The sequence below is a fragment of the Oncorhynchus clarkii genome, chromosome 14 (genome assembly GCF_045791955.1).
Source record: "Oncorhynchus clarkii lewisi isolate Uvic-CL-2024 chromosome 14, UVic_Ocla_1.0, whole genome shotgun sequence".
NCBI classification, from domain to species: domain Eukaryota; kingdom Metazoa; phylum Chordata; class Actinopteri; order Salmoniformes; family Salmonidae; genus Oncorhynchus; species Oncorhynchus clarkii.
In genome coordinates, this window is record NC_092160.1 from 6,138,852 (window position 1) to 6,163,012 (window position 24,161).

At 44.5% G+C, this 24,161-nt stretch overlaps 2 protein-coding genes across 5 annotated transcripts; both read left to right on the plus strand.

Moving 5' to 3' along the window:
- Positions 1 to 313: 313 nt before the first annotated feature.
- LOC139366175 (E3 ubiquitin-protein ligase BRE1A-like) lies at positions 314 to 16,687 on the plus strand. 3 transcript variants are annotated; one of them, XM_071103356.1, is made up of 22 exons: positions 314 to 402; positions 1,133 to 1,319; positions 1,475 to 1,543; positions 1,659 to 1,757; positions 1,870 to 2,017; positions 5,746 to 5,931; positions 6,249 to 6,364; positions 6,489 to 6,635; positions 6,836 to 6,910; positions 7,066 to 7,311; positions 8,324 to 8,503; positions 8,652 to 8,787; positions 8,921 to 9,042; positions 9,192 to 9,348; positions 9,435 to 9,699; positions 9,805 to 9,922; positions 11,839 to 11,988; positions 12,333 to 12,542; positions 12,735 to 12,860; positions 13,034 to 13,174; positions 13,343 to 13,447; positions 15,995 to 16,687. In XM_071103356.1, the coding sequence occupies exons 2-22, from the start codon at positions 1,143 to 1,145 to the stop codon at positions 16,169 to 16,171; spliced, it is 3,150 nt and encodes a 1,049-aa protein (XP_070959457.1). In that variant the 5' UTR covers positions 314 to 402; positions 1,133 to 1,142; the 3' UTR covers positions 16,172 to 16,687. The 3 variants fall into 3 exon arrangements, with proteins under 3 accessions (XP_070959457.1, XP_070959455.1, XP_070959456.1); XM_071103354.1 differs by having other exon boundaries at positions 12,330 to 12,542; positions 15,995 to 16,171; XM_071103355.1 differs by lacking the exon at positions 314 to 402 and adding an exon at positions 755 to 999 and having other exon boundaries at positions 12,330 to 12,542; positions 15,995 to 16,171.
- A 402-nt stretch (positions 16,688 to 17,089) lies between these two features.
- LOC139366176 (uncharacterized) lies at positions 17,090 to 22,568 on the plus strand. 2 transcript variants are annotated; one of them, XM_071103357.1, is made up of 4 exons: positions 17,090 to 19,952; positions 20,476 to 20,535; positions 21,639 to 21,741; positions 22,113 to 22,568. In XM_071103357.1, exons 1-4 carry the CDS (start codon positions 19,719 to 19,721, stop codon positions 22,469 to 22,471), a joined length of 756 nt encoding a protein of 251 aa, XP_070959458.1. In that variant the 5' UTR covers positions 17,090 to 19,718; the 3' UTR covers positions 22,472 to 22,568. The 2 variants fall into 2 exon arrangements, with proteins under 2 accessions (XP_070959458.1, XP_070959459.1); XM_071103358.1 differs by lacking the exon at positions 20,476 to 20,535.
- Positions 22,569 to 24,161: the final 1,593 nt, after the last annotated feature.

Genomic DNA, 24,161 nt, shown 5'->3' on the forward strand with positions numbered 1-24,161 from the left:
TCACTGCTCATCCATATATATATATATATATTTTTTTCTCATCCCATTCCTTTACTAGATTGTGTGTATTAGGTTTTGCTGTGGGAATTTGTTAGATATTACCTGTTAGATACTGCTGTACTGTCGGATCTGGAAGCATAAGCATTTCGCTACACTCGCAATAACATCTGCTAAGCATGTGTATGCGACCAATAAAATTTTATTTGATTTGATTAGTCTGCATGATTAGCATTTAATTGATCCCACCACGTGGTGGCGTCCTTTGAAATTATGAGAGGTTCAGCCAAAGATTTTTTTCTGGTTCGGCTTTCAGTGTCAGTGGCTACTTCCGTTTTTGGAAGACAGGCGGAACATCAACATTCACAGACAGAATCAGTAACTAACACTATTTTATCAAAATTGGTAAGGAGTTGAAATCAAACCACTGAATATACATAAATAACAGATCAAATGTATTGATTGAAAGTGCCCCAGTAAAGTTTCTGCCCAGAAAGGCTATTTTATAGCGTGTGGCTATTTGAATTAGCTAGCGTACTAGCTGGCTAACATTAGCTAAACGTTACTGCAATCTAAGTTACAAAGTATTTGTGAATTAGCCAATTATCTAGCTAAACGGGTTAATTGAACATGGCCAAATAGCCGCTATGGCTTTGGCATGAATTAAAACAAATGTCTGTTCTTTTGAAATTATATAGCTAGCTAATGACTAGCTAGCTAATGTACAGTTAATAACGGCGTTATGTAGCTATGTGGGGTTTCCGAAACTAATATTTTAAGGTAGACTCCGCGATATGACGTTGGTGCAAATAGTAAGCAGCATAGCGTGTAAATGTCCATAATAACTAAGAGCGTTGAAGCCAATGATGTGTATAAACCCATCGCCTACAAGTGTGATCGGGGATTTCTATTGGAGAAGCAGTTTTAGCCTTTAATCTTCATAGCGGACTGCCTTTGCTACCACGCTCTTAACAACTTCAAGCGAACCCATGCGCAGATACCGTGCGTGACTATTAGAACGTCCTGCATCTCCTCGTTGCAATATCTGCGGTGCTGCTCGTGGCAACTTCATTTCGCTGATTCAAGCCAGGATGTTAATGTACTAATATATAATCTCTCCCTTTATCTACTGCAGTGGTGTGAGGATGTCGGGACAGAAGCGTATGTGTGACTCCAACATCCCCTCTTCATCCTCCAGTGCGCCCCCCGAGAAACGGAGGGAGCGAGAGGGAGGAGAGGATGGGGGTCCAGGGGTCAGCGCTACTGCAGGAGGGAGCACTGCTGTGGAAACAGTCATCAAACTCGGGGGGGTTTCCAACTCGGTGAGAGAGCTGAAAAGTGCCTAGCCTGTATTTCTCCTACTGTGTCTGTTTGTCAGTATGTCTGTATTTACATCTGATAGTTGTTATGACTCATCAGCCGTGTCATTGATCGTGTTGTTTCCATCATTTGATTGGTCTCTTTCTCTTGTGCTCAGGAAGAACAGGATGTCAAAGCTCTCCAGGTGAAGAACAGGAAGTTGGGAGAATCCCTCGATCAGAGACAGGTATATATAGTCGGTCTGTTTCACTCACTCACTCACTCTCTCACACATACAAACACAATCCCTCTTTTCATCCCATACATCTATAATACTCAACAAGCGGATCGATGCTTTGCAGGTGATTGAGGATGAGCTGAGAGAGAGAATCGAAAGACTGGAGACTCGTCAAGCTACTGATGACGCAAGCCTACTGATCCTGAACAGATACTGGAATCAGGTAACTAGTCAAATAATGAGCAATATGCAATTAAAACATTGCACATGGGTCAACATTTTTAAGTAAAACTATTATCTGTGTTCTTAATACCATCTACTTCCCTTTCTCTTAGTTTGATGACAATGTGTGCCTGATTGGAAGGCGCTACGATGAGTCAGGGAGCGAGTCTGTGGAAACCCCGGCTGGAGAGGGGCGGAGCCTCAAGCCTGACACCCCAGAACCCGACGGCGACTCCAACCAGGAGAGAGCCAAAGACCGAGGTACAGCGGGAGAGATAAAGATATGTAGAGATTTAGAAAGGAGGGATGGAGAGAGGAGAACACTAAGAGGAGAGGACATGAGTTTGGTCAGGAGCAAGAGACCGAGGAAGAGGGTACTCTGATGAGTTTGTGACAGGGTACCTAACACAAGAGGTAGAGCAGAAGAGTACAATGTACAGAGATTTATTAAATTAAGCCCTTTTGGTTCAGAGTAGAGAGCTGTTATCTGTTGTATGCCTATTACAGGGATGCAAACTCATTACTTTTCGGTGAATATCGCCGTGTTGATTTCAAAATAAGTAATCCACGTGAATCGTGTAGATCTGAAGAAAAACGTAAAACATTTTTGGTGGGGGGGGGTATATATCTCATGTTGAAAATGATTGACTGAGCACAGAATGCCACCCTACTTGTTCTACAATGAGAATACCAGAATGAGTGCTTCATCCAATATCATGTGTGACAGCTGATATCAGCCAGCCACTTCCCTAACCAGTCATTAGCATTAGCCCTACATTAGCCTACTCAGCCACTTCCCTAACCAGTCATTAGCATTAGCCCTACATTAGCCTACTCAGCTGCTTCTCTCAACCAGTTATTAGCATTAGCCCTACATTAGCCTACTCAGCTGCTTCTCTCAACCAGTCATTAGCATTAGCCCTACATTAGCCTACTCAGCTGCTTCTCTCAACCAGTTTTAAGATGTAATTCAGCCGTGATGTCCATCTACGGTGTGCAGATAGTGATGAGGCCTCTGTTGTTACATTTGTTTAGTTATTGGAGAGTCAAAGTGGATGCAAAGTGGATGCATTGTATCTTTTAACTTTGCCTGTAAGAACAAGAGCCAGTCTGACTAGGCTTCACTTTCACGCAGCCTCTGAGTGCTACTACCATAGAGGAGAAACAGAGCACAGTGACAGTCATGCTTGTGCCTTTACATTGCTGAAAACCACATGTCTCTAGCCTAAACCACTCAAAGGTTATGCACCGTATTACCGGAGCTATATCTTCTCCCCTTTCTACCAGCATTGGCGTACATTTGATATAATTCCAGAAACCATGTAACTGTCCCCATTTTGTCACTGATCCAAAAAATTAAGGCCGGCACTGTTTATCTGAATTAGAAATCTCTTTCTCTGGTTTTCTTTCAATTCTGCTTGGTACATAACTTTTGTCTGAGAGTGGGAGAAAGAAAGAGAGAGAGTGTGTGTGTGTGTGAGTGAGAAACTGAGTGAGTGAGAAACTGAGTGAGTGAGAAACTGAGTGAGTGAGAAACTGAGTGAGTGAGAAACTGAGTGAGCGAGCTAGAGGGTGTGTGTGTTTGAGGCATGTAGAGGGGGAGGAAGGGGAGAGAGAGTGTGTAGGCTATATGTGTAAAGTTGTCTGAAGAGTATGCTAAAGATGGTTTCATAGTGTGTTTTCCTCCTTACTACCACAAGGAAAATGCAGATCATTATACATTTCTATTCCTTAATACATTCCTCCTGCTAAATCACAGGTAGGCCTTTGGATATGAGAACAGTAGCCTATTCTATTGAGCAGTAAGCAGTGTGAAGTTAAATTCAATGGTTTGTATTGGGTAGTGGTGTGAATATCAGGGACAGGTTTTTGTGCAGAACGTATTGAAAACGCTATATTGATACTTGACCTGGTATCACATCGTTAGTAAAATGTTGGTATCGTGACAACCCCACTCTGAAAATAAGCACATTTTCTTGCAATTGACTTGTGTTTGCGCCCTCGACAGTTTGCATCCCTGCTGTTAAAAGCACCTATTTGTCCCACTATTCACATAGGCTCACATAGGCTCATCCTTTGAGTTCAGTAGCCTACCTCTCCTCTCTTTTGTTGAGCATGCGAGATCATGTATTTAATATGTATTTTAATATGTATCATGTATAGCTAATATGTATTTTCTCAATTAAATAGCCTGTAGGCTATATGCATGGGCGGCAAAGCACGGTGCAGTTGTCTTTCCATGGACATGAACTTCCTAAATATGATAGGCTATTATACAGGACTACACAAGACTAACATTTTTCCCTGGTGGCAGTAACTTTTTCAGTTGGTCGCACCAGCTCATAATTTGGTGGCACCGAGAAAGAAAGAAAAAAATGTTTTAGCAGTGTCACACAATAGAATCAAAATGAGTCATCTTATAAAGTAGTTTACAATCTTTTATTAAAGAGATACTTCTCATGCTAGCAGATGCCCATGGACTTCTAGTCATTGCGCTAACGCTAGTTAGCATTGGTATGCAGAACTACCTCTAACTTCCTTCATAGTGGGCACAGACATAAAAATGGTATCCACAAGTTAGTTTGACTATGGGGAAGTAGATAAAGGGCCTCGTTGCCAAAATCCCGAAGTTTTCCTTTCAGAAGTGTAATAGACTGCTGAGATGGTAGTCAATAATGAAGTTGTTACATCTAACATGTCCAAGCAGGAATGCATGATTCGAAATATTTTGATATGCAACCTAATCCAGTGATTGGGTTGACAATTAGGCTATTTTTATATTAACCGTACCAGTCAAAAGTTTGGACATACATACTCATTGAAGGGTTTTTCTTTATTTTTACTGAATTATACATTGTATAATAATAGTGAAGACATCAAAACTGTGAAATAACATATGGAATCATGTAGTAACCAAAAAAAGTGTTAAACAAATTAAATTAAACAAGTTAAACATATAGTTTAGATTTTAGATTCTTCAAAGTAGCCAACCTTTGCCTTGATGACAGCTTTGCACATTCTTGGCATTCTCTCAACCAGCTTCACCTGGAATACTTTTTCAGTAGTCTTGAAGGAGTTCCCACATATGCTGAGCACTTGTTGGCTGCTTTTCCTTCACTCTGCAGTTTGTGCGCTCTGTATATATCTTATCAGATATCTTCATTGTAAAACAGTGTGCTTTGAACTCAATAACAATCCTTGCAAAATAAATATCATACCTGCATTTTGAAATGATATACAATCACAAGGGAGGAGAGAGAGTGTGAGAGGCTTGCTCATTACAGTAGCCGGCCCCAGCAAAACAGGTAGGCACAGCGGCAGGGCGGACACTTTTATTTCAGGAATCATGAGGATAATGCACTTAACTGTTTTAACGTGTTCATGTTTTTATCTGCCCCAAAAAATAGGTTGTTTTGATTGAGGCGACCAGGTAGAATGTGCAGCTCGCACCAGTACGGGAAAATCAAACATTTAACTCACACAGCCAAGTTAAAGGGACGCAAAATGTGACTAAATGGTCAGTCTGGAGCCCTGCTATAATTTAGGCTCTGACATTGACTAGGAATAAATATTAATAACACATTTATTTTACTCTGCCTGCAAATCGTCCCAACCATGAAAGTTATCCCAAACATATCTCAAGTCAAGTGAAAGTGTCCGCTATGCTATTCTATTTTGCCTCAACTCTGCTCTTTCAAACTACGTCTAGCCTATTGGCTGATATAGCCCAATAATACCCATAGTCTAATATAATGGGCCACGTGAGAATCGCTGGTCTTTAAACCCGATTTCTTAGGCAATATTATTTACATTTTGGGTGGATCTTGCCTGAGCTGCGTCACTTACACCTAAAAACAACATTGTGGGACTGCGGTCGGGTTCAGGACCAGTTCTTGCAGAAGCAGGTGGGAGTTGGACAAGAAGTCAGCAGGAGACCTTTTGTTCAGAGTAGTATTAACTCCTGTCTTCACCTTGTGGCTGTCCTCCAGGCCACCAGGGGGAGACGACCACATCTTTCCTGGCGACGCTGGCCAGCAGCAGCAGTGAGGAGATGGAGGCAGAGCTGCAAGAGAGGGTGGAGTCCAGCCAGAAGCAGGCCAACCGCGTGGTGGAGATCTACGACAGCCTGAAGACCACCGTGGAGCAGCTAAAGAAGGACCAGGACTCTGGAGCAGGTGACAGGGGAGAGAGGAGCTGGGGGGAAAGGGAGGCATGGAGGGGGGAGAGGGTTGAAGACTGATGTGCGGTAGGGGTTAGAGGAGTGAGGGAATGAGATGTGAAGGAGTGTAAGCAGTGAGGATTGTGGGTAGGTGTGGAGGGTAGGGTTTTCGGGATGGTGAGAGCAACAAGGGTGTTGAGTGTCTTGTCGTTTTGGGCAGAATGTAGTATTCTCAGTGAGTGAGTTCCTTGAGTGAGTGAATGAGTTCCTTGAGGCAGTTCCTTGTTGTCAGGAGTAGTAGTAATGTCATGACATCGAGTCTTGCACTTCCAGAGGGCTCCGTGTGGCAGGTCGCTGCCCAGCTCAACACCCTCCTGTCCAGTGAGAATGACCGGCTGCGTCAGCTGACTGAGGACCTTCAGCAGAAGCACAGTCACATGACTAGCGAGGTGATTTGATGTCTTGCATCCTGGCACGTCTGTTTTATTTATCTCCCGCTACACTATGTACATTACTAATGGATCACCACCGCGATCATATTAACAGTGATTCTGTGTCCCTGTCCATCTGTAGTCTCGTTCTCTGGGCAGGGCAGTGGCGAGGGCAGACACGCGGGTCAGTGAGCTGCAGGGCCTCATCGAGGAGCTCCAGTGGGACATGGAGAAGATCCGACGCAGAGAGAACCGCCTCAACACACACCTGGGAGAAATCCTGGAGAGGGTAAGACTGCGGCTGTATGTTTTTGTGAGTCCACGTCAGACTGAGTCTCTCTCTCTTTGCAGTAATGTGTGTTTGACATCTACGGTGGTCTACCATTTTGTAATGAAGTATTTCTGTGTCATTGTGTTCATATACCACAGAACTATATTTATGTGAATGTAAAAGTGTTTATTCCATGGCCACTGTGTAATTCCTCCCAGGTAAACAGTAAAGGCTACAAGGTGTGTGGGGAGGCCAGCAGTGTGTGTGGAACCATTACCATCAACAAGAGAAAGGTACAAAAATATCCTCTTTGTTCTGCTATTTGCACTTGTCAGAAACTGCACGGACCTGGAGTTATAACTCTTTCATTCTCCTTCCCTCTTCCTCTCCTTTCCCCTTTCTCTGCCCCCTCCCTCGTCACCCCTCTCTTCTCCTCTCTCCCTGTCAGTTTGAGGAGATGAATAGTGAGTTGGAGGAGAACAGGGAGCTGGCGGAGAACCGTCTGAGTGAGCTGCAGCGGCGGCAGCAGGACCTGCAGACGTTTAACCAGGAGAACAACAACATGAAGGTGAGCCTGCAGAGCCTGACCCAGGGCCTGGGCCGCCAGAATCCTATGGCTCTCTCCCCCAACCCAGCCATTGGATTAGCTGAGGTCCCACGTCCTTATTCAGCCATCCAAACCAGTCAAATGAAGGTAAATAGATAGATGGAGATTTTTACTGCTTTCTCTGTTACTTTACTCACTACCAATCTGTGTCTCCTCTCTCTCACCTCTCTCACTCTCTTTTATGTCTCTCACTTCTATCCCTCTCTTTGATCTGTCTCTTTCTCACTTCTCTCCATCTCTTTGATCTGTCTCTTTCTCACTTCTCTCCATCTCTTTGATCTGTCTCTCTCACTTCTCTCTTTGATCTGTCTCTCACTTCTCTCCCTCTCTTTGATCTGTCTCTTTCTCACCTCTCTCCATCTCTTTGATCTCTCTTTCTCACTTCTCTCCCTCTCTTTGATCTCTCTCTCTCACTTCTCTCCCTCTCTTTGATCTCTCTTTCTCACTTCTCTCCCTCTCTTTGATCTCTCTCTCTCACTTCTATCCCTCTCTTTGATCTGTCTCTCTCACTTCTATCCCTCTCTTTGATCTCTCTCTCTCACTTCTCTCCCTCTCTTTGATCTGTCTCTCACTTCTATCCCTCTCTTTGATCTCTCTCTCTCACTTCTCTCCCTCTCTTTGATCTGTCTCTCACTTCTATCCCTCTCTTTGATCTCTCTCTCTCACTTCTCTCCCTCTCTTTGATCTGTCTCTCACTTCTATCCCTCTCTTTGATCTCTCTCTCTCACTTCTCTCCCTCTCTTTGATCTGTCTCTCACTTCTATCCCTCTCTTTGATCTGTCTCTCTCACTTCACTCCCTCTCTTTGATCTGTCTCTCTCACTTCTCTCCCTCTCTTTGATCTGTCTCTTTCTCACTTCTCTCCCTCTCTTTGATCCGTCTCTCTCACTTCTCTCCCTCTCTTTGATCCGTCTCTCTCACTTCTCTCCCTCTCTTTGATCCGTCTCTCTCACTTCTCTCACTCTTTTCAATCCCTCTCTCACTTCTCTCCCTCTCTCATGCTGTCTGTATCTCTTCACCTCTCTCTCTCACTCCATTTCATTTTTCTCTTGTCTCCCTTTCTCTCTCCTTCTTTCTCTTTCTCTGCCTCTCTCTGTCAGGTGGAGTTGTTGAGTCGTGCTGAGGGGGTGGTGAGGGAGAGCTCAGAGTACCGCTGTCTCCAGTCCCAGTTCTCTGTCCTCTACAACGAGTCTGTGGGCCTCAAGTCTCAGCTGGACGAGACGCGCACACGCCTCAACACCACCAGGACGGCACGCCTCCGACAGCTAGAACACATGGAGGTGTGTTTGTGTGCTTGCGTTAGTGCCTGTAAGCGCGCGTGTCTTGACTTTTAACGTCTTTTTAATCGAGAGGGATGTGTGTGAATTTAGCCTCTTTATTCAACAACGACGAGGCTGTGTGTGTAACCGCCTCTCGTCTGTGTTCCAGAATGACGAGGTGTCTCTCCAGAGGAAGGTGCGTACTGAGGTGTTCCAGCTAGAGGACACTCTGGCCCAGGTCAGGAAGGAGTACGAGATGCTCCGGATCGAATTTGAACAGACCCTCGCTGCCAACGAACAAGCAGGTCAGCGTCTTCACCACAAATGAAAATACATTTGGCCTCACGCTCACCGGCCAGTGTTTAGGCACAGTTTTGAGATACTCCTCGAAAACGTAATCACTTTTTTATTTTCTCTCTCTCTCTATCCCTCTCTCAGGTCCTATCAACAGGGAGATGCGTCACCTGATCAGCACCCTGCAGACACACAACCAGCATATGAAGGGAGAGGTTGTGAAATACAAACTGACACTCAGAGAGGCACAGACTGACCTCAGCCAGGTAAGGGAAGGGGGGAGAGAGCGAGAGAAAGAGGGCAAGAGGGAGATGGAGAGCACGAGAGTGTAAGAGGCATGCAGGGAGGGAAGAAGAGAGACTGTAAGGGAGTGAAGACCATAAAGATTCATCTGTGCGATTCCCTCCTCTCATAGGCTCGTACTACGAAGGGCAGTGCTATCCTTCAATCACAATCCAGTACGGAGCTGGACCTGAAGGAAGAGACCACCTCCCCCCTGATGCCCGCTGCCTCTGCTGATGTCACCATCAAGATGGAGTCTGACAATGGTTCAGCCACGCCCACCAGCACTAGTACGTGTTATTAAGTGTTAATCATTCATTACCTCTTTATTAACTCCTTATTAACTGATATTCATCCTCTCTCTCTCTCTCTGTAGGTACCTCAGTGAAGACGGAGCCTGGGACAGAAACAGAGGGAGAAATCAAAGAGGAGGAGAAAGAAAAAGAGGTGAAGAAAGAGAAGGAAAAGGAACGAGAGAGGGAGAGAGAGAGGCCAACCCGTGGAGGGGGTGGGACCGAGGAGAAGGAGAAAGCTGGGACCAGCAACCAATTGGAAGAGGTTGTTCCGGAGCGCACGTTTGTGATTGGAGGACCGAAGAGGAAGGAGGTGGAGCAACTGAAAATTGTCCGGGCGGAGCTAAAGTAAGTTTGATTGTGGTGACAGTCATGATTGGTGATTGATAATTGGGGTGATGATGATAATGAGGAGGACAGTAGTAGTGGCTGACGAAGGCTATGTCCCTGTAGGAAAGCCCAGGAGTCTCAGAGGGAGATGAAGCTACTGCTTGATATGTACCGCTCCGCGCCCAAAGAGCAGAGGGACAAAGTCCAGCTCATGGCCGCTGAGAAGAAGGCCAAGTCAGAGGTACACACTTGGCTGATGCTACTGACGCTCCTTCGCCAGCAAGCATTGTGTGCTGTTTATGGGTTTAATTGATTGGTTAGTTGTATGATAGTGATGATGGTAATACTCTGTGTATTGGATGGTTAGTATTGAGTGGTAATTGATTGATGGTATAACAGTGATGTAACCACTATGTGCTCTGCATATTGAGCTACTATTGAGTGATAATAACCCAGTGAGCACAAGATGTTGGAAAGCCATATTTTCACTGTCTTTTCAACCAAAAATACGTATTTTCAACATACATTGCTCAAAAAAATAAAGGGAACACTAAAATGACACATCCTAGATCTGAATGAATGAAATATTCTTATTAAATACTTTTTTCTTTACATAGTTGAATGTGCTGACAACAAAATCACACAAAAATTATCAATGGAAATCAAATTTATCAACCCATGGAGGTCTGGATTTAGAGTCACACACAAAATTAAAGTGGAAAACCACACTACAGGCTGATCCAACTTTGATGTAATTTCCTTAAAACAAGTCAAAATGAGGCTCAGTAGTGTGTGTGGCCTCCACGTGCCTGTATGACCTCCCTACAACGCCTGGGCATGCTCCGGATGAGGTGGCGGATGGTCTCCTGAGGGATCTCCTCCCAGACCTGGACTAAAGCATCTGCCAACTCCTGGACAGTCTGTGGTGCAACAGTTTGTTGGTGGATGGAGCGAGACATGATGTCCCAGATGTGCTCAATTGGATTCAGGTCTGGGGAACGGGCGGGCCAGTCCATAGCATCAATGCCTTCCTCTTGCAGGAACTGCTGACACACTCCAGCCACATGAGGTCTAGCATTGTCTTGCATTAGGAGGAACCCAGGGCCAACCTCACCAGCATATGGTCTCACAAGGGGTCTGAGGATCTCATCTTGGTACCTAATGGCAGTCAGGCTACCTCTGGTGAGCACATGGAGGGCTGTGCGGCCCCCCAAAGAAATGCCACCCCACACCATGACTGACCCACCGCCAAACTGGCCATGCTGGAGGATGTTGCAGGCAGCAGAACGTTCTCCACAGCGTCTCCAGACTCTGTCACGTCTGTCACATGTGCTCAGTGTGAACCTGCTTTCATCTGTGAAGAGCACAGGGCGCCAGTGGCGAATTTGCCAATCTTGGTGTTCTCTGGCAAATGCCAAACGTCCTGCACGGTGTTGGGCTGTAAGCACAACCCCCACCTGTGGACGTCCGGCCCTCATGCCACCCTCATGGAGTCTGTTGCTGACCGTTTGAGCAGACACATGCACATTTGTGGCCTGCTGGAGGTCATTTTTCAGGGCTCTGGCAGTGCTCCTCCTGCTCCTCCTTGCACAAAGGCGGAGGTAGCGGTCCTGCTGCTGGGTTGTTGCCCTCCTACGGCCTCCTCCAAGTCTCCTGACGTCTCCACGTCTCCTGGTAGGGCCTCCATGCTCTGGACACTACGCTGACAGACACGGCAAACCTTCTTGCCACAGCTTGCATTGATGTGCCATCCTGGATGAGCTGCACTACCTGAGCCACTTGTGTGGGTTGTAGTCTCATGCTACCACTAGAGTGAAAGCACCGCCAGCATTCAAAAGTGACCAAAACATCAGCCAGGAAGCATTGGAACTGAGAAGTGATCTGTGGTTTTCACCTGCAGAACCACTCCTTTCTTGGGGGTGTCTTGCTAATTGCCTATAATTTCCACCTGTTGTCTATTCCATTTGTACAACAGCATGTGAAATGTATTGTCAATCAGTGTTGCTTCCTAAGTGGACAGTTTGATTTCACAGAAGTGTGATTGACTTGGAGTTACATTGTGTTGTTTAAGTGTTCCCTTTATTTTTTTGAGCAGTGTATTTTGCTCATAGGGAAGCGATTTATTGACGGCGATAACGGCTTTGTATTCACTGTCAGGCAGAGGAGCTGAAGCAGCGTCTAAGGGATCTGGAGGAGAGGGAGAGGAGGGAGGGGAAGAAGATGGCTGATGAGGAGGCACTCCGGAAGATCTGCTCTGTCGAGGAACAAATCAACATCCTCAACAAGAAGCTCTCCCTGGCCAAGCAGGTGTGTGTCTGGGTTGTGTGTGTGCGGGTTGTGTGTATGTGTGTGTGCATGTCTTTGTGTGCATTTGAGCATCATACTTTTGACTAATTTCTCTCACCGTCATTTCCCCCCCTCTTTGCTCCTCCCTCCTTCCATCGATCCATTCTTCAACCTACTTTTCTGTCAACCTACTTCACTCCCTCTTTACCACCCCTCCATTGCTCTTCTTCTCCACCCCTCCACTACCCTCTCCATACCTCCCTATATCCTTCCACCCCTCTGCTACCCTCCCCTCGCTCTTCCTACCCTCTCTCTCTCTCCTTCCCCTCTCCCTCCCCCCTGTCTCTCCCCCTTCTCCCCAGGAGGAGGATGCGTTGCTGAGTGAGATGGACGTGACGGGCCAGGCCTTTGAGGACATGCAGGAGCAGAACATCCGGCTGATGCAGCAGCTCAGGGAGAAGGACGACGCCAACTTCAAGCTGATGTCGGAACGCATCAAGTCCAACCAGATCCACAAGCTGCTCAAGGAAGAGAAGGAGGAGCTCGCCGACCAGCTGCTTACGCTCAAAACGCAGGTGAGAGCAGGTGATTGGAACAGTGCAGGAAAGGGATTTGAACGTCTAAATGGCAGGTGCACAGTTCAGGCTGACTTTTGTGTTAGGGAAAGACAGTAGCTTGACACTAGCAAACAATGGAGCCTATGTCTGGCCATCTCTCATTATTTCTCTATCGCTCTCTCTCTCCATCTCTCTATCTGTCTTCCTCAGGTGGATGCCCAGCTGCAGGTGGTGAGGAAGCTGGAGGAGAAGGAGCGCCTCCTCCAGGGCACCATCGGTACTGCAGAGAGAGAGCTGGCTCTGAGGACACAAGCTCTGGACATGAACAAACGCAAGGTAGCAAAAACACACCTGTGGAAACTGACACGAGCGCACACACACACCATGGACACACACACAACGAGTATAGATAAGTACTTAACACAAAGAACACAAACTTCCTTGGAAAAATGGCAATGTGCATTGTATCTGCTTTCTGCACCCCCCCCCCCCCCCCCCCCCCCCCCCAGACCCAGGAGTCAACGGTGCTGTCGGAGGAGGTGCGTAGTCAGCTGGACCAGGTGCAGCAGAGACTGGGCACCGTCAGGGAGGAGGTCATTGAGAACAGCATCTCCAAAGAGAAGCAGTCCTTCAATGCACGCCGCGCACAGGTCAGGCCACAAACACATGCCACATTTTGGTAACTGTCCATGTGCATGTGTAACCACGCACACACACACAGACAATTCAAATCCACTTGAACAAAATAACAATTCAGTTTATTTACTGATTGGAGAACCCTGCCGAACTATTTTCTTCTTTCCCCTGCTGTGTTTTAGGAGGACATCTCCAAACTGCGGAGGAAGATCGAGAAGGCCAAGAAACCCGCAGAGACCGTCCGCAACGGCGATGACATCCTCAATGAGGAAATCAACGATTACAAGGTAGTCTGGATGAACACGCTTTTTACACCAGGTGTAATACAGGTCTTTAAAAGTGCCACTATACAGTTAAACTGGGCGTACACTACACGGTTTTAGCCTGATCTACATGTCCCGATCAGCTCTCAACGCTTTTTTCCAAATATGGAAGCAAATCGAAGCAAACCCGAAGTAAAACATAACACTACAGCCCGTAAAGTGAAACTCATACCCGATTTGCAGTTGATGCCTGCCACACTTTCTCGAAAATGTTAAATATATTTGGCCTCATCTGCCATTATCGCCAAGTGTGAGGAGTGCTCAAAGCAGGCATGTCCCAAGGTCAGCCAAAGAGCTACTCAGAAGTATAACGTTTCTCTTCACCTAACCCACAAGTTCATCACACACACACACACATACAGTGCCTTCGGGAAAGTATTCAGACCCCTTGCCTTATTCCACATTTTGTTACGTTACAGCCTTATTCTAAAATGGATTAAGTAAAACATTTTCCACAGCAATCTACACACAATACCCAATCTCTTCAGCACTCCACCAATCAGGCCTTTATGGTAGAGTGGCCAGATGGAAGCCACTCCTCAGTAAAAGGCACATGACAGCCCGCTTGGAGTTTGCCAAAAGGCACCTAAAAACAGACCTTTATAAACAAGATTCTCTGGTCTGACCAAGATTGAACTCTTTGGCCTGAATGCCATGCATTACATCTGGAGGAAACCTGACACCATCCCTATGGTGAAGCATGGTGGTGGCAGCATCATGTTGTGGGGATGTTTTTCAGCAGCAGGGACTGGGAGACTAGTCAGGATCGAGGCAAAGATAAACTGAGCAATGTACAGAGAGATCCTTGATGAAAACTGGCTCCAGAGCACTCAGGACCTCAGACTGGGGCGAAGGTTCACCTTCCAACGGGACACCGATCCTAAGCACACAGCCAAGACAGCTCAGAAGTGGCTTTGGGAAAAGTCTCTGAATGTCCTTGGGTGGCCCAGCCAGAGTCCGGACTTGAACCTGATTGAACATCTCTGGAGAGACCTGGAAATAGTTGTTCAGCGACGCTCCCCATCCAACCTGACAGAGCTTGAGAGGATCTGCAGAGAAGAATGGTATAAACTCCCCAAATACAGGTGTGCCAAGCTTGTAGAATCATACCCAAGAAGACTCGAGGCTGTAACCCCTGCCAAGGGTGCTTCAACGATGTACTGAGTGAAGGGTCTTAATATTTATGTAAATGTAATATTACAGTGTTTTTAGCTAAATTTGCACACAAAAAAAATCTGTTTTTCTTTGTAGTTATGCAGTATTGTGTGTAGATTGAGGGGGGAAAACTATTTAATCCATTTTAGAATAAGGCTGTAATGTAACAAAATGTGAGAAAAGTCAAGGATTCTGAATACTTTCCAAAGGCACTGTACACACAAATCAAATCAAATCAAATTGATTTATATAGCCCTTCGTACATCAGCTGATATCTCAAAGTGCTGTACAGAAACCCAGCCTAAAACCCCAAACAGCAAGCAATGCAGGTGTAGAAGCACGGTGGCTAGGAAAAACTCCCTAGAAAGGCCAAAACCTAGGAAGAAACCTAGAGAGGAACCAGGCACACACACACACACACACACACACACACACACACACACACACGAGTTAGCTGGTCTGCTGGGCTATGTTACAAGTTGCATTTAAGCCTGTTCTTTTCTCAAGCTCTTTTTGCAAAATCGACAATCCATATTGTCTTCTTCACGTTTTATGGATGAAGCGTCCATGCAGCATCTGCATGCCAACCATTAGATCCCAATCAGTTTCATGGGAATATGCATTTGTAATCTTGAATCTTCTTGAATTATGTAGGCTAAGTAACCTAACTACTGTTTAATCGGATTTTAGAGCAGAGTGAGTTAAGAAGCTACACTTCCACTTCTATATATATTTTTTCAAATCAAAGCAAATTAAGCCTAGTGGCACGCGCTGTTGAGCTCTGGCCGCATGTGATGTTTTATTTTTTTACCATTTCATCACAATCATACAAATTAAATGTCGTAAGTAGCCTAATTACGTGGTGTTTTTGGGTCTAACGTTAGAGCCTAGCATACTAATGAATCATTAAGAGATCTTGCGAGATATTGATTTGGAAAAAATCAAACCTTTTTATAAACGAGCACCATTCTGAGAAGTGGAGGAGCGTCGCGCACTAGACCCCTGTAACAATGTACATAAAGGAACGCAGCATTTTCCTCCGTTGCCATGATGTTTTCCTTACTACACATGCGTAAACCTGTCCAGCAAATACAGCCAATTCTGTCCCAATTGTCCAACCGTACTGCCGCGGCGGCGCCTTTACAGATTACTAGTTAATTTAGGATTTGGCTTGACTGAGTCGTTAAATGTGAGATGTTTTCTGATGTGTAGTGCCCGTAGACCCAGCAAAAAATAATGTGGTGTATTTTAGCCCTAACTCACCTGTTCTCTCTCGCTGCTCTCTTTCTTTCTGGCCTCCCTTTCTCTCTTTCCCCCTCTCTTTCTCCCCCCCCCCTCTCTTTCTCCCTCCCCCAGGCTCGTCTGACCTGCCCGTGCTGTAACTCCCGGGTAAAGGACGCCGTCCTGACCAAGTGTTTCCACGTCTTCTGCTTCGAGTGCGTCAAGACACGCTACGACACGCGCCAGAGGAAGTGCCCCAAGTGCAACGCCGCCTTCGGCGCCAACGACTTCCACCGCATCTACATCGAATAGAGAGGGGGGGGGGGGGGGGGGGGCTAAATGCAGGGAGCGTAGGGGGTAGGATAGTAGTGCCTGGAGGTCAGCAGTGTCCACACAGGCTTTCTCTCCAGCCGAACAAAACTGTCTTTTATCACCCCCGCTACTAGCGTGTGAGATGGAATGAGACTGGACACGTGTGGAAATCTGTGAATATCGGCTGGACATGTAATAAATATGGACACCTTGCGCTCTGATTGGCTAGGTGGAATTTCTGCCATGTTGCTGGGGGGGGGGGGGGGGGGGGGGGGGGCTGCTTAGGGTTGTTTCTGGACTGGTCCTACATTACATTGTCTTATAGAGATCATGATCATGGTTATATTTGTTGGCTGTGCTCTGCCTGGCTGGCTGGAAGGAAAGCCTTTAGGAGACACTGTGCCTGTGGTTCAGGGTTACAGTACATAGGGCCTTGTGTGGGGGGGAAGTGAAGTTTGACTTGAAGCTTTTCCATAGTTGACTGTAGCTATTGGTGTTTATAAAAAATTTAAAAAATACTATCGCCCTCTCCCTTCTTTTTGGATGGACTAGATCATTACAGACCTTTCACTGAATTCTAGTCCTGAAGGGCTGCAGTGATGCACTGAAGACCCTAATAACCTTTTTATAATAACTGATATTTTCAGCTTCTCTCTCCTCAGTACTCCTACGACTCCTGCCCCATGGAACTATACACCAGATAACCTTCTGGGGGCCCCTCTGGCTCTAGTTTTAGACTGGTGTGGTGTCTGTCCGTCGGCATGTCTGCTTACACGTGTGTGTGTGTGTGAGGGAGAAAGAAAAACGGACTAACCATTTGCTTAGATGGTTAGAAAATCAACGGTGAGTCCCTTGATCAGCATGCACCCTTGTGTGACCAGTCAATGTTTTCCTTGCATTTGTATGCTTGTATTTTTATTTGATTTGAAAGCTGCCTCTTCAGGGACACACTGACGGGCTACAAATACCATGAATTGATGCTAATGTGTAATGTTGCTGCTCCACAAGTTATTAAACTCTCATCAAAACGAGATACTTGTCTTGCGATTAGTTCTTTATCAGTCTAGTTTGTACATTTTATAAGCTACATAGCCTATTCATTATCATCAAAATCATATTTCTGTTTTAACCTTTAACATGTGTTGAGACCACAAATCTCAAAACCTTTCTTATTATACAGTGCCTTCTGAAAGTAATCACACCCCTTAACCTTTTCCACATTTTGTTGTTACAAAGTGGGATTATAATTTATTTAATTGTCATTTTTGTTGGAAAAATCTACACCAAATACTCTGAAATGTCATAGTGGGAGAAAAATTCAAACTTTTATGAAAGATTTATGAAATATTAAACTAATATATCTTGATTAGATAAGTATTCACCCCCTGAGACAATACGTTAGAAACACCTTTGGCAGCGATAACAGCTGTTTAAGTCTTGCCATGCATAGTCAAGCCGATTTAACTCAAAACAGTAACTAGGCCACTCGGGAACATTCAATGTTGTCTTGGTAAGCAACTCCAGTGTAGATTTGGCCTTGTTTTATGTTATTGTCCTGCTGAAAGGTGAATTAATGAGTGTCCCAGTGACTGTTGGAAAGAAGCCTAAACCAGGTTTTCTTCTAGTATTTTGCTAGTGCTTAGCTGTATTTTGTTTATTTTCATCCACCCAAAAAAAACTCCTTAGTCCTTGCCAAAGACAAGCATACCCATAACATGATGCAGCCACCCCTATGCTTGAAAATAAGACATGGTACTCAGTGATGTGCTTTGTATTCAAGACTAAAAGTGAATTTCTTGGCTACATTTTTGTAGTGTTACTTAAGTGTGTTGTAAGAAACAGGATGCATGTTTTGGAACATTTTTATTCAGTACAGGATTCCATCTAGGTTAGTATTGTGGAGTAGCTTATATGTTGTTGAACCATCCTCAGTTTTCTCATATCACAACCATTAAACTCAATCTGTTTTAAAATCATCATTGGCCTTATGGTAATCTCAGTTGCCCAGAAGTAAAATTCTTGCAAAGTTGTCACTTCACTTGCCGTTTACATGTGAATCTGTCCACGAGAGATTAGCCTCATGGTGAAATCCCTGAGCAGTTTCCTTCCTCTCCGGCAACTGAGTTAGGAAGGACGCCTGTATCTTTGTAGACTGGTTGTATTGATACACCATCCAAAGCCTAATTAATAAACACCATACTTAAAGGGATATTCAGCGTATGCTTTTTTATTTGTACACATCTACCAATCAGTGCCATTTGAGGCATTGAAAAACCTCCCTGGTCTTTGTGGTTGAATCCGTGCTTGAAATTCACTGCAAGATTGAGGGACCTTACAGATAATTGTAAGAGATGGGGTTAAACATTAATGTTAACCACTTATTTGTATACAAAATGAGTCCATGCAACTTGTGATTTGTTAACCACATTTTTACTCCTGAACAGAGTATTGGGCTTGTCATAACGAGGTTGAATAAATTTGACAAGACATTTAAGCTTATTTTTAATTAATTTGAAGAAAATTCGAAAAGCATTATTCCAATTTAACATTATGGGGTAACACTAAAATCAAAATGTAATCAATTTTAAATTCGGGCTGTAACAACAACATGTGGGGAAAATCTAGGGGTGTGAATACTTTCTGAAGGCACCAAAACGTCCCCTCCCCCTGTCTCCCAGACCGGTTTGAAGGAAGAGCTGTCGCATTGTACTAAACCAGAAGCCAGCATCGCTTGACGGAAAGGAGCGCCTATAGGGCAGCAGCATCTACGGCGTAGTATACCTATAAAAACAAGCTTTTATGCAAGACAATCCATCGTGGTGTTGAACTTGACGCAAACCCTGGAACAAAGGAATATATACCAACATCCGTGTGGAATACTGAAGCCCAACACGAAAAATTGAGGACCCGCGCATGGTCAAGACAACGTCATCGCGCCTGCAAAAACGTAGCTTTTTTTTTTTTTTTCGCAAACAGAAAAAGAAACTTGTAAAGTAAATCAATAACCTTGACGTTAAAATATACTGTATTCACCGCAGGGAAAGGATACATTTCTAGAAATTAACGTCACTCTATTCTTAACCCGTTCAATACCAAATATAGGCATTGTGTTAATATTAAATGTCCCTGAACGGTGCCCTGGTTTGTGGTAACATTGACAAAGTTTATAATTTAAAAAAAATTAGCCGCTGAGCTGATATTAAGTGATTTAATAACGTGCATGTTTGATCATACCACCAACGAGTAGCCTACTAGACTATAGGGCCCAGCTAATTATGTTTTCTCAAGAAGTTTGCAATATTTTAATACCCCTGCAGAGCAAGCCAATAATAGGTCTAACTAGCTACAGCTCGGTCGCTTTGTTTGAACGACTGACTGACAACAGAAGCCATTTTTAAACCTGCTTTTTAATACGCCGTTTGAAACATTTGCACATACATCGATCTGGGCTCTATAGATCAAGGCGCTGATCCTCAAGAAACCGTTTTTTAAATATAATTTCCTCTTCTATTATCACTTGAATGAGCGTACATTTTGATTTCCCAACATGACTTCCTACAACCGTGCAGATTCATCCTCAATACCCGTTTTATTATCCACGCTTGTTTTGATGCTTGGCTTGGCAGCGCGATGCGTCGTGCAGGCCATGCCTTCAGAGGAAAGCCCTCAAGCGGCCCAGGCATCAGTCAGCCTCCGGTCCCTGGTCACGGGGACCTGCAAAGATGTCCACAAATACGTGGAGTCCGTGGTGGGAACCAATGTAATCGAATCGACTGTTGAGGTAAGGAGGATAGGAAAATATGCCATAAAATGTATTATGCTACCTAATAGTTGACTATTTGAGTAAATCTAACCAGCACTTAATCCCGGGGCGTATTTATTACGCCGTTTCTTTTCTTAACGGTACGAGACGGGGAGGGACCTACCAGAATTTGTGTAATTAAAAACCCTCGTTTGGACTAATGATTACACCCCTGTTTCCTGTGTTATTCTATTCATTAATCAATTAACTATCTTCCTTTTAAGGGTGACATTTGCTACATTTAAAAGCATTGCTTAATTGTGGTTTTTTGTCAACTAAAATTATTTCTCAAATCTTACTGTATTTCTTGCTTCCTCACCACCTCCACTCACCTCCCCTCCCCATCTCCTTTTCTTCTCTGACCCATATCTCCCTCTCTTCCCTTGCCCCACTACCCGATAATCTCTCCTCTAATCTCCCCTCTACTCTGCCCTAATTTCATGTATGCTTATATCCATGCACCCTCTCCCTTGCTGCCACTACTCTGTGCGCCCTACCCCAGAGTGTGCTGTTGTATCTAGAGTCAGTACTTGGTCAAGAGAACGTCTATACCATGGCCATGGTAAGAAACCACCAGGTTCCTCATCTAACTAACCTCTCCTCTGACAATAGGCCCAAAACAAAGCTCCTTATAGCTCTGTTTGCAGGGCACATGTCAGTCACTTCATATAGCATGTGTGTTATACAGATAGGCAAATGACTGCATCACTCTTTCATTTGATGCCAATTGTGGGTATGGTTTGTGTAACTGTACATAGCCACATTAATGGCCATGTTTTAGATTTTCAGTTGGCCTTTTTAAATGTTCCATGCGGACACATTACAAGGTGACCGTGATGGACAGTTGTCTCTGGCCTGCTCTGACACACTAAACAGTGCTGCTTGTGTAGGGTAGTAACAGGTGCAGCGGAGTTAGGCTGTCCTACTATGACTACCCTTGACCTCAGCTAAGCCGTCACTGTGTGTGTGTGTGTGTGTGGGGGGTTATCGGTCCAGCCGTCAGCTGTCTTTTTTATTTTTTTAAATAACAGGACAGCTTCGATCTCACACACCACACACACACATACACGTGTTACGTCATCAACAACACCCCCATGATGCCAGCTGGGAACGCCATTTGAGCATAGGGACTCAATAATTTCGCTCAGTACAAGTGGATTGCACTTGTATGGTGACCGACTGGCCATTGGGTTTAACTAAACTAACTAACGGCATGATCAAAGACAACCTGTATTGTAGGAATCAAACATGCCTGCCTCTCGTAAAAAAGATCTAGGTCAGTGTTGAGTGGGACGATTGAATCAGTGACCCACACCTGCAGACGCCACCTGTTTTATACTGATTGACAGCTGACCTTGTAGAAACAGCTGTGGTCGTTCTAATTGGTATTACTTGTCACTGTCAGTTGTGCTGCTCTATCACTCACTACAGGATCATGGTAAGAAATACATTTTACTGTACATAAAGTAAGCTATACAGGCAGGGGAATAGTGGGCTGACTTCGTTGGCCACTTTAAAGTGAATGTATGGCCCTCTACTCTAGAATAGGACTAGAATATTTCTTTCACCGGAGTAACCGTTTTAATTCTCCCCTTACAGTACAAATATGTAAGCTGTACTGTAAGCCATGTCAAAATTCTTCTCACCCTCCCCTCCCCCTCTTAGTTCTTTGAGATGTTGATCCGGTTTCTGGCTGAAGGAGCTGCCAGCGGCCTGAATGTCATCGCGGTTTACGTCACAGAGATCCTCAGGGTCACAGGGGTTGATGGTGGGTGACCGCATGTGTGTGTAGGTTCATTCTTTCTACATCACATCTACTTTGGGTTTAGAGAGCTAAAATCATCATGTATTGCTCTCACTTGCACACATTAAATGCTCACTTTTAGTCCGTCAAACCTGTATCTGAGAAGAACTTGCATTTCCTCTCTGTAATATGGGAACTGGGAAGTGTGGGTTTGAATTCTTCCTCGTGTCTGTGATTTGATCTCTCTAATATGATCTAAACCGCACACAGGCTATTGGTTTTCAAAGAGATTGCTCTTCGAATTCACTCAAGTTCAAGAGTAAAGATAGACAAAATAATTGAATTACCCCCGGCAATATATAAACACGTGTCCTCTCTCTCCCTCCATCTCTCAGTCCAGCTGCCGTTCCCTCACTTCACACCAGAGGGCGTGGCCTCGGTAGGTCAATGGGCTCTGCTGGCTCTGATTGGCTACTGGGTGCTGTCCATTGTCCTGCGCCTATTGGTGGGCGTGGTGAGGAGGGTGTTCTGGATGCTGAAGGCGGGCACAGCGCTGTGGCTCTTCGGCCTGATCGTCAGCGACGTCAAGGCTGGTTCAGACACCACAGCTGTCCGGTTGGCAGGCCTGGTGCTCGGGTGTGCTCTTCTGGGGCTTGCCAGCTACGGATCAGAAAAGACAATCCACATGGAAGACCGCCTGAGCATCCTGGAGGGAAGGGTGAAGGCGGTGGAGAGGAGGAAGGGTGATGAGTGATGGGATGGGAGGATAGTTGGAAGGATGATGGTCTCTGTTTCTCAAGTGAAAATAAAGCAACCTCTGGGATTTTATGATTGGAAATGCATGTAAGAAAGTGGTTTCTCATTTCTTATCCCTTTAGGTGTGTTTGTTACATATAATAACATCTGAAATCTATGATACATGGAGAATACAGTTTTTTGGTTTTTTTTTAACTAAAAAACGGAACGGACAAGTATTCAAGTTGTTTAATACGTTTGTTTTACTCCAAGATATGTCACACAGTGGTTTTAAATGGTTTATATTCTCTCTTGCAAGGCTGTCAGTGTGCATTTACAGTATCTTGCCTAGATTGATTCTAAATTACTCACAGAAGACATTAAAACAGTGCAATACATGAAATCACAAAGCCAAGATACACAAGGAAAAAGTACATCTCTACAGTACATAGTATTTGTCAAATGTAAGGACACTTCCACACTGGTCTGCTCATCAGTTTTAAAGCAACATGACATGTTGGTCTTTCAGCCTGCCACAGCAAGCATACATACAGCGTGGTGCATTTTGCTGAGGTAATGCACCATAGAACATTTGCACCATTGGAACATTTAACATAATACAAATAGACAACTTTTTTAAATAGTGTATATAAATATATACACTATTAGAAACCTAGTTTGTCAAAAGGAACCTGATAACAGGTTTAATTCATGTTGAAAACAGACAAGTTCGACCTGTGTTTCGTTGTGAATTTTGAGTGGTGGTGATGAGATAATTGGGGGAGGAGTTGCCCCGAACCTCAGATCTAGGATCAGTTGGCTGAAGCATCTCTGTTACAAGTGCTTCTTTAGTCCTAGTCAAGACAATGTACAGAGTGGTAGCAGGCCTAATAAGTGTCATAGTGACATCCACTCAACCTTGCTGGTAGAGAATACACTCAGCGGGATGTTGGAAATGTATATTTTTTTCTTTACTGTATTTTTTTTTATTCTTGAAGTGCCATTTCAACTTAACAGAGAGCAAGATATAAAATATAATTTGCCTCAATACAGGAGGGCTCTACAAATTTGTAGCTTAATTTAAAACCACTGTATACTGTACCGTTTCAAACTTTCAGGGTACAGTTGAAGTCGTAAGTTTACATACACTTAGGTTAGAGTCATTAAAACCTATTTTTCAACCACTCCACAAATTTCTTGTTAACAAACTATAGTTTTGGCAAGTCGGTTAGGACATCTATTTTGTGGATGACACAAGTCATTTTTCCAACAATTGTTTACAGACAGATTATTTCACCTATAATTCACTATATCACAATTCCAGTGGGTCAGAAGTTCATACACTAAATTGACTGCCTTTAAACAGCCGGAAAATGATGTCATGGCTTTAGAAGCTTCTGATAGGCTAATTGACATCATTTGAGTCATTTGGAGGTGTACCTGTGGATGTATTTCAAGGCCTACATTCAAACTCAGTGCCTCTTTGCTTGACATCATGGGGAAATCAAAAGAAATCAGTCAAGACCTCAGAAAAAAAATATAGACCTCCACAAGTCTGGTTCATCCTTGGGAGCAATTTACAAACGCCTGAAGGTACCACGTTCATCTGTACAAACAATAGTATGCAAGTATAAACACCATGGGACCACGCAGCCGTCATACGTTCTTATTTTTCAAAGTAAATAACTCACGGACACTGGAGAAGCTTT

Bases quoted from the DNA above. Each gene is read 5' to 3' on its own strand.
- LOC139366175 (XM_071103354.1), top strand. From the start codon at position 1,143: ATGTCGGGACAGAAGCGTATGTGTGACTCCAACATCCCCTCTTCATCC. The intron at 9,349-9,434 runs GTACGTGTTATT...CTCTCTCTGTAG, and splicing joins AGCCACGCCCACCAGCACTA to GTACCTCAGTGAAGACGGAG. The intron at 12,861-13,033 runs GTAGCAAAAACA...CCCCCCCCCCAG, and splicing joins TGGACATGAACAAACGCAAG to ACCCAGGAGTCAACGGTGCT.
- LOC139366176 (XM_071103357.1), top strand. From the start codon at position 19,719: ATGACTTCCTACAACCGTGCAGATTCATCCTCAATACCCGTTTTATTA. The intron at 19,953-20,475 runs GTAAGGAGGATA...GCCCTACCCCAG, and splicing joins TAATCGAATCGACTGTTGAG to AGTGTGCTGTTGTATCTAGA. The intron at 21,742-22,112 runs GTGGGTGACCGC...TCCATCTCTCAG, and splicing joins CAGGGTCACAGGGGTTGATG to TCCAGCTGCCGTTCCCTCAC.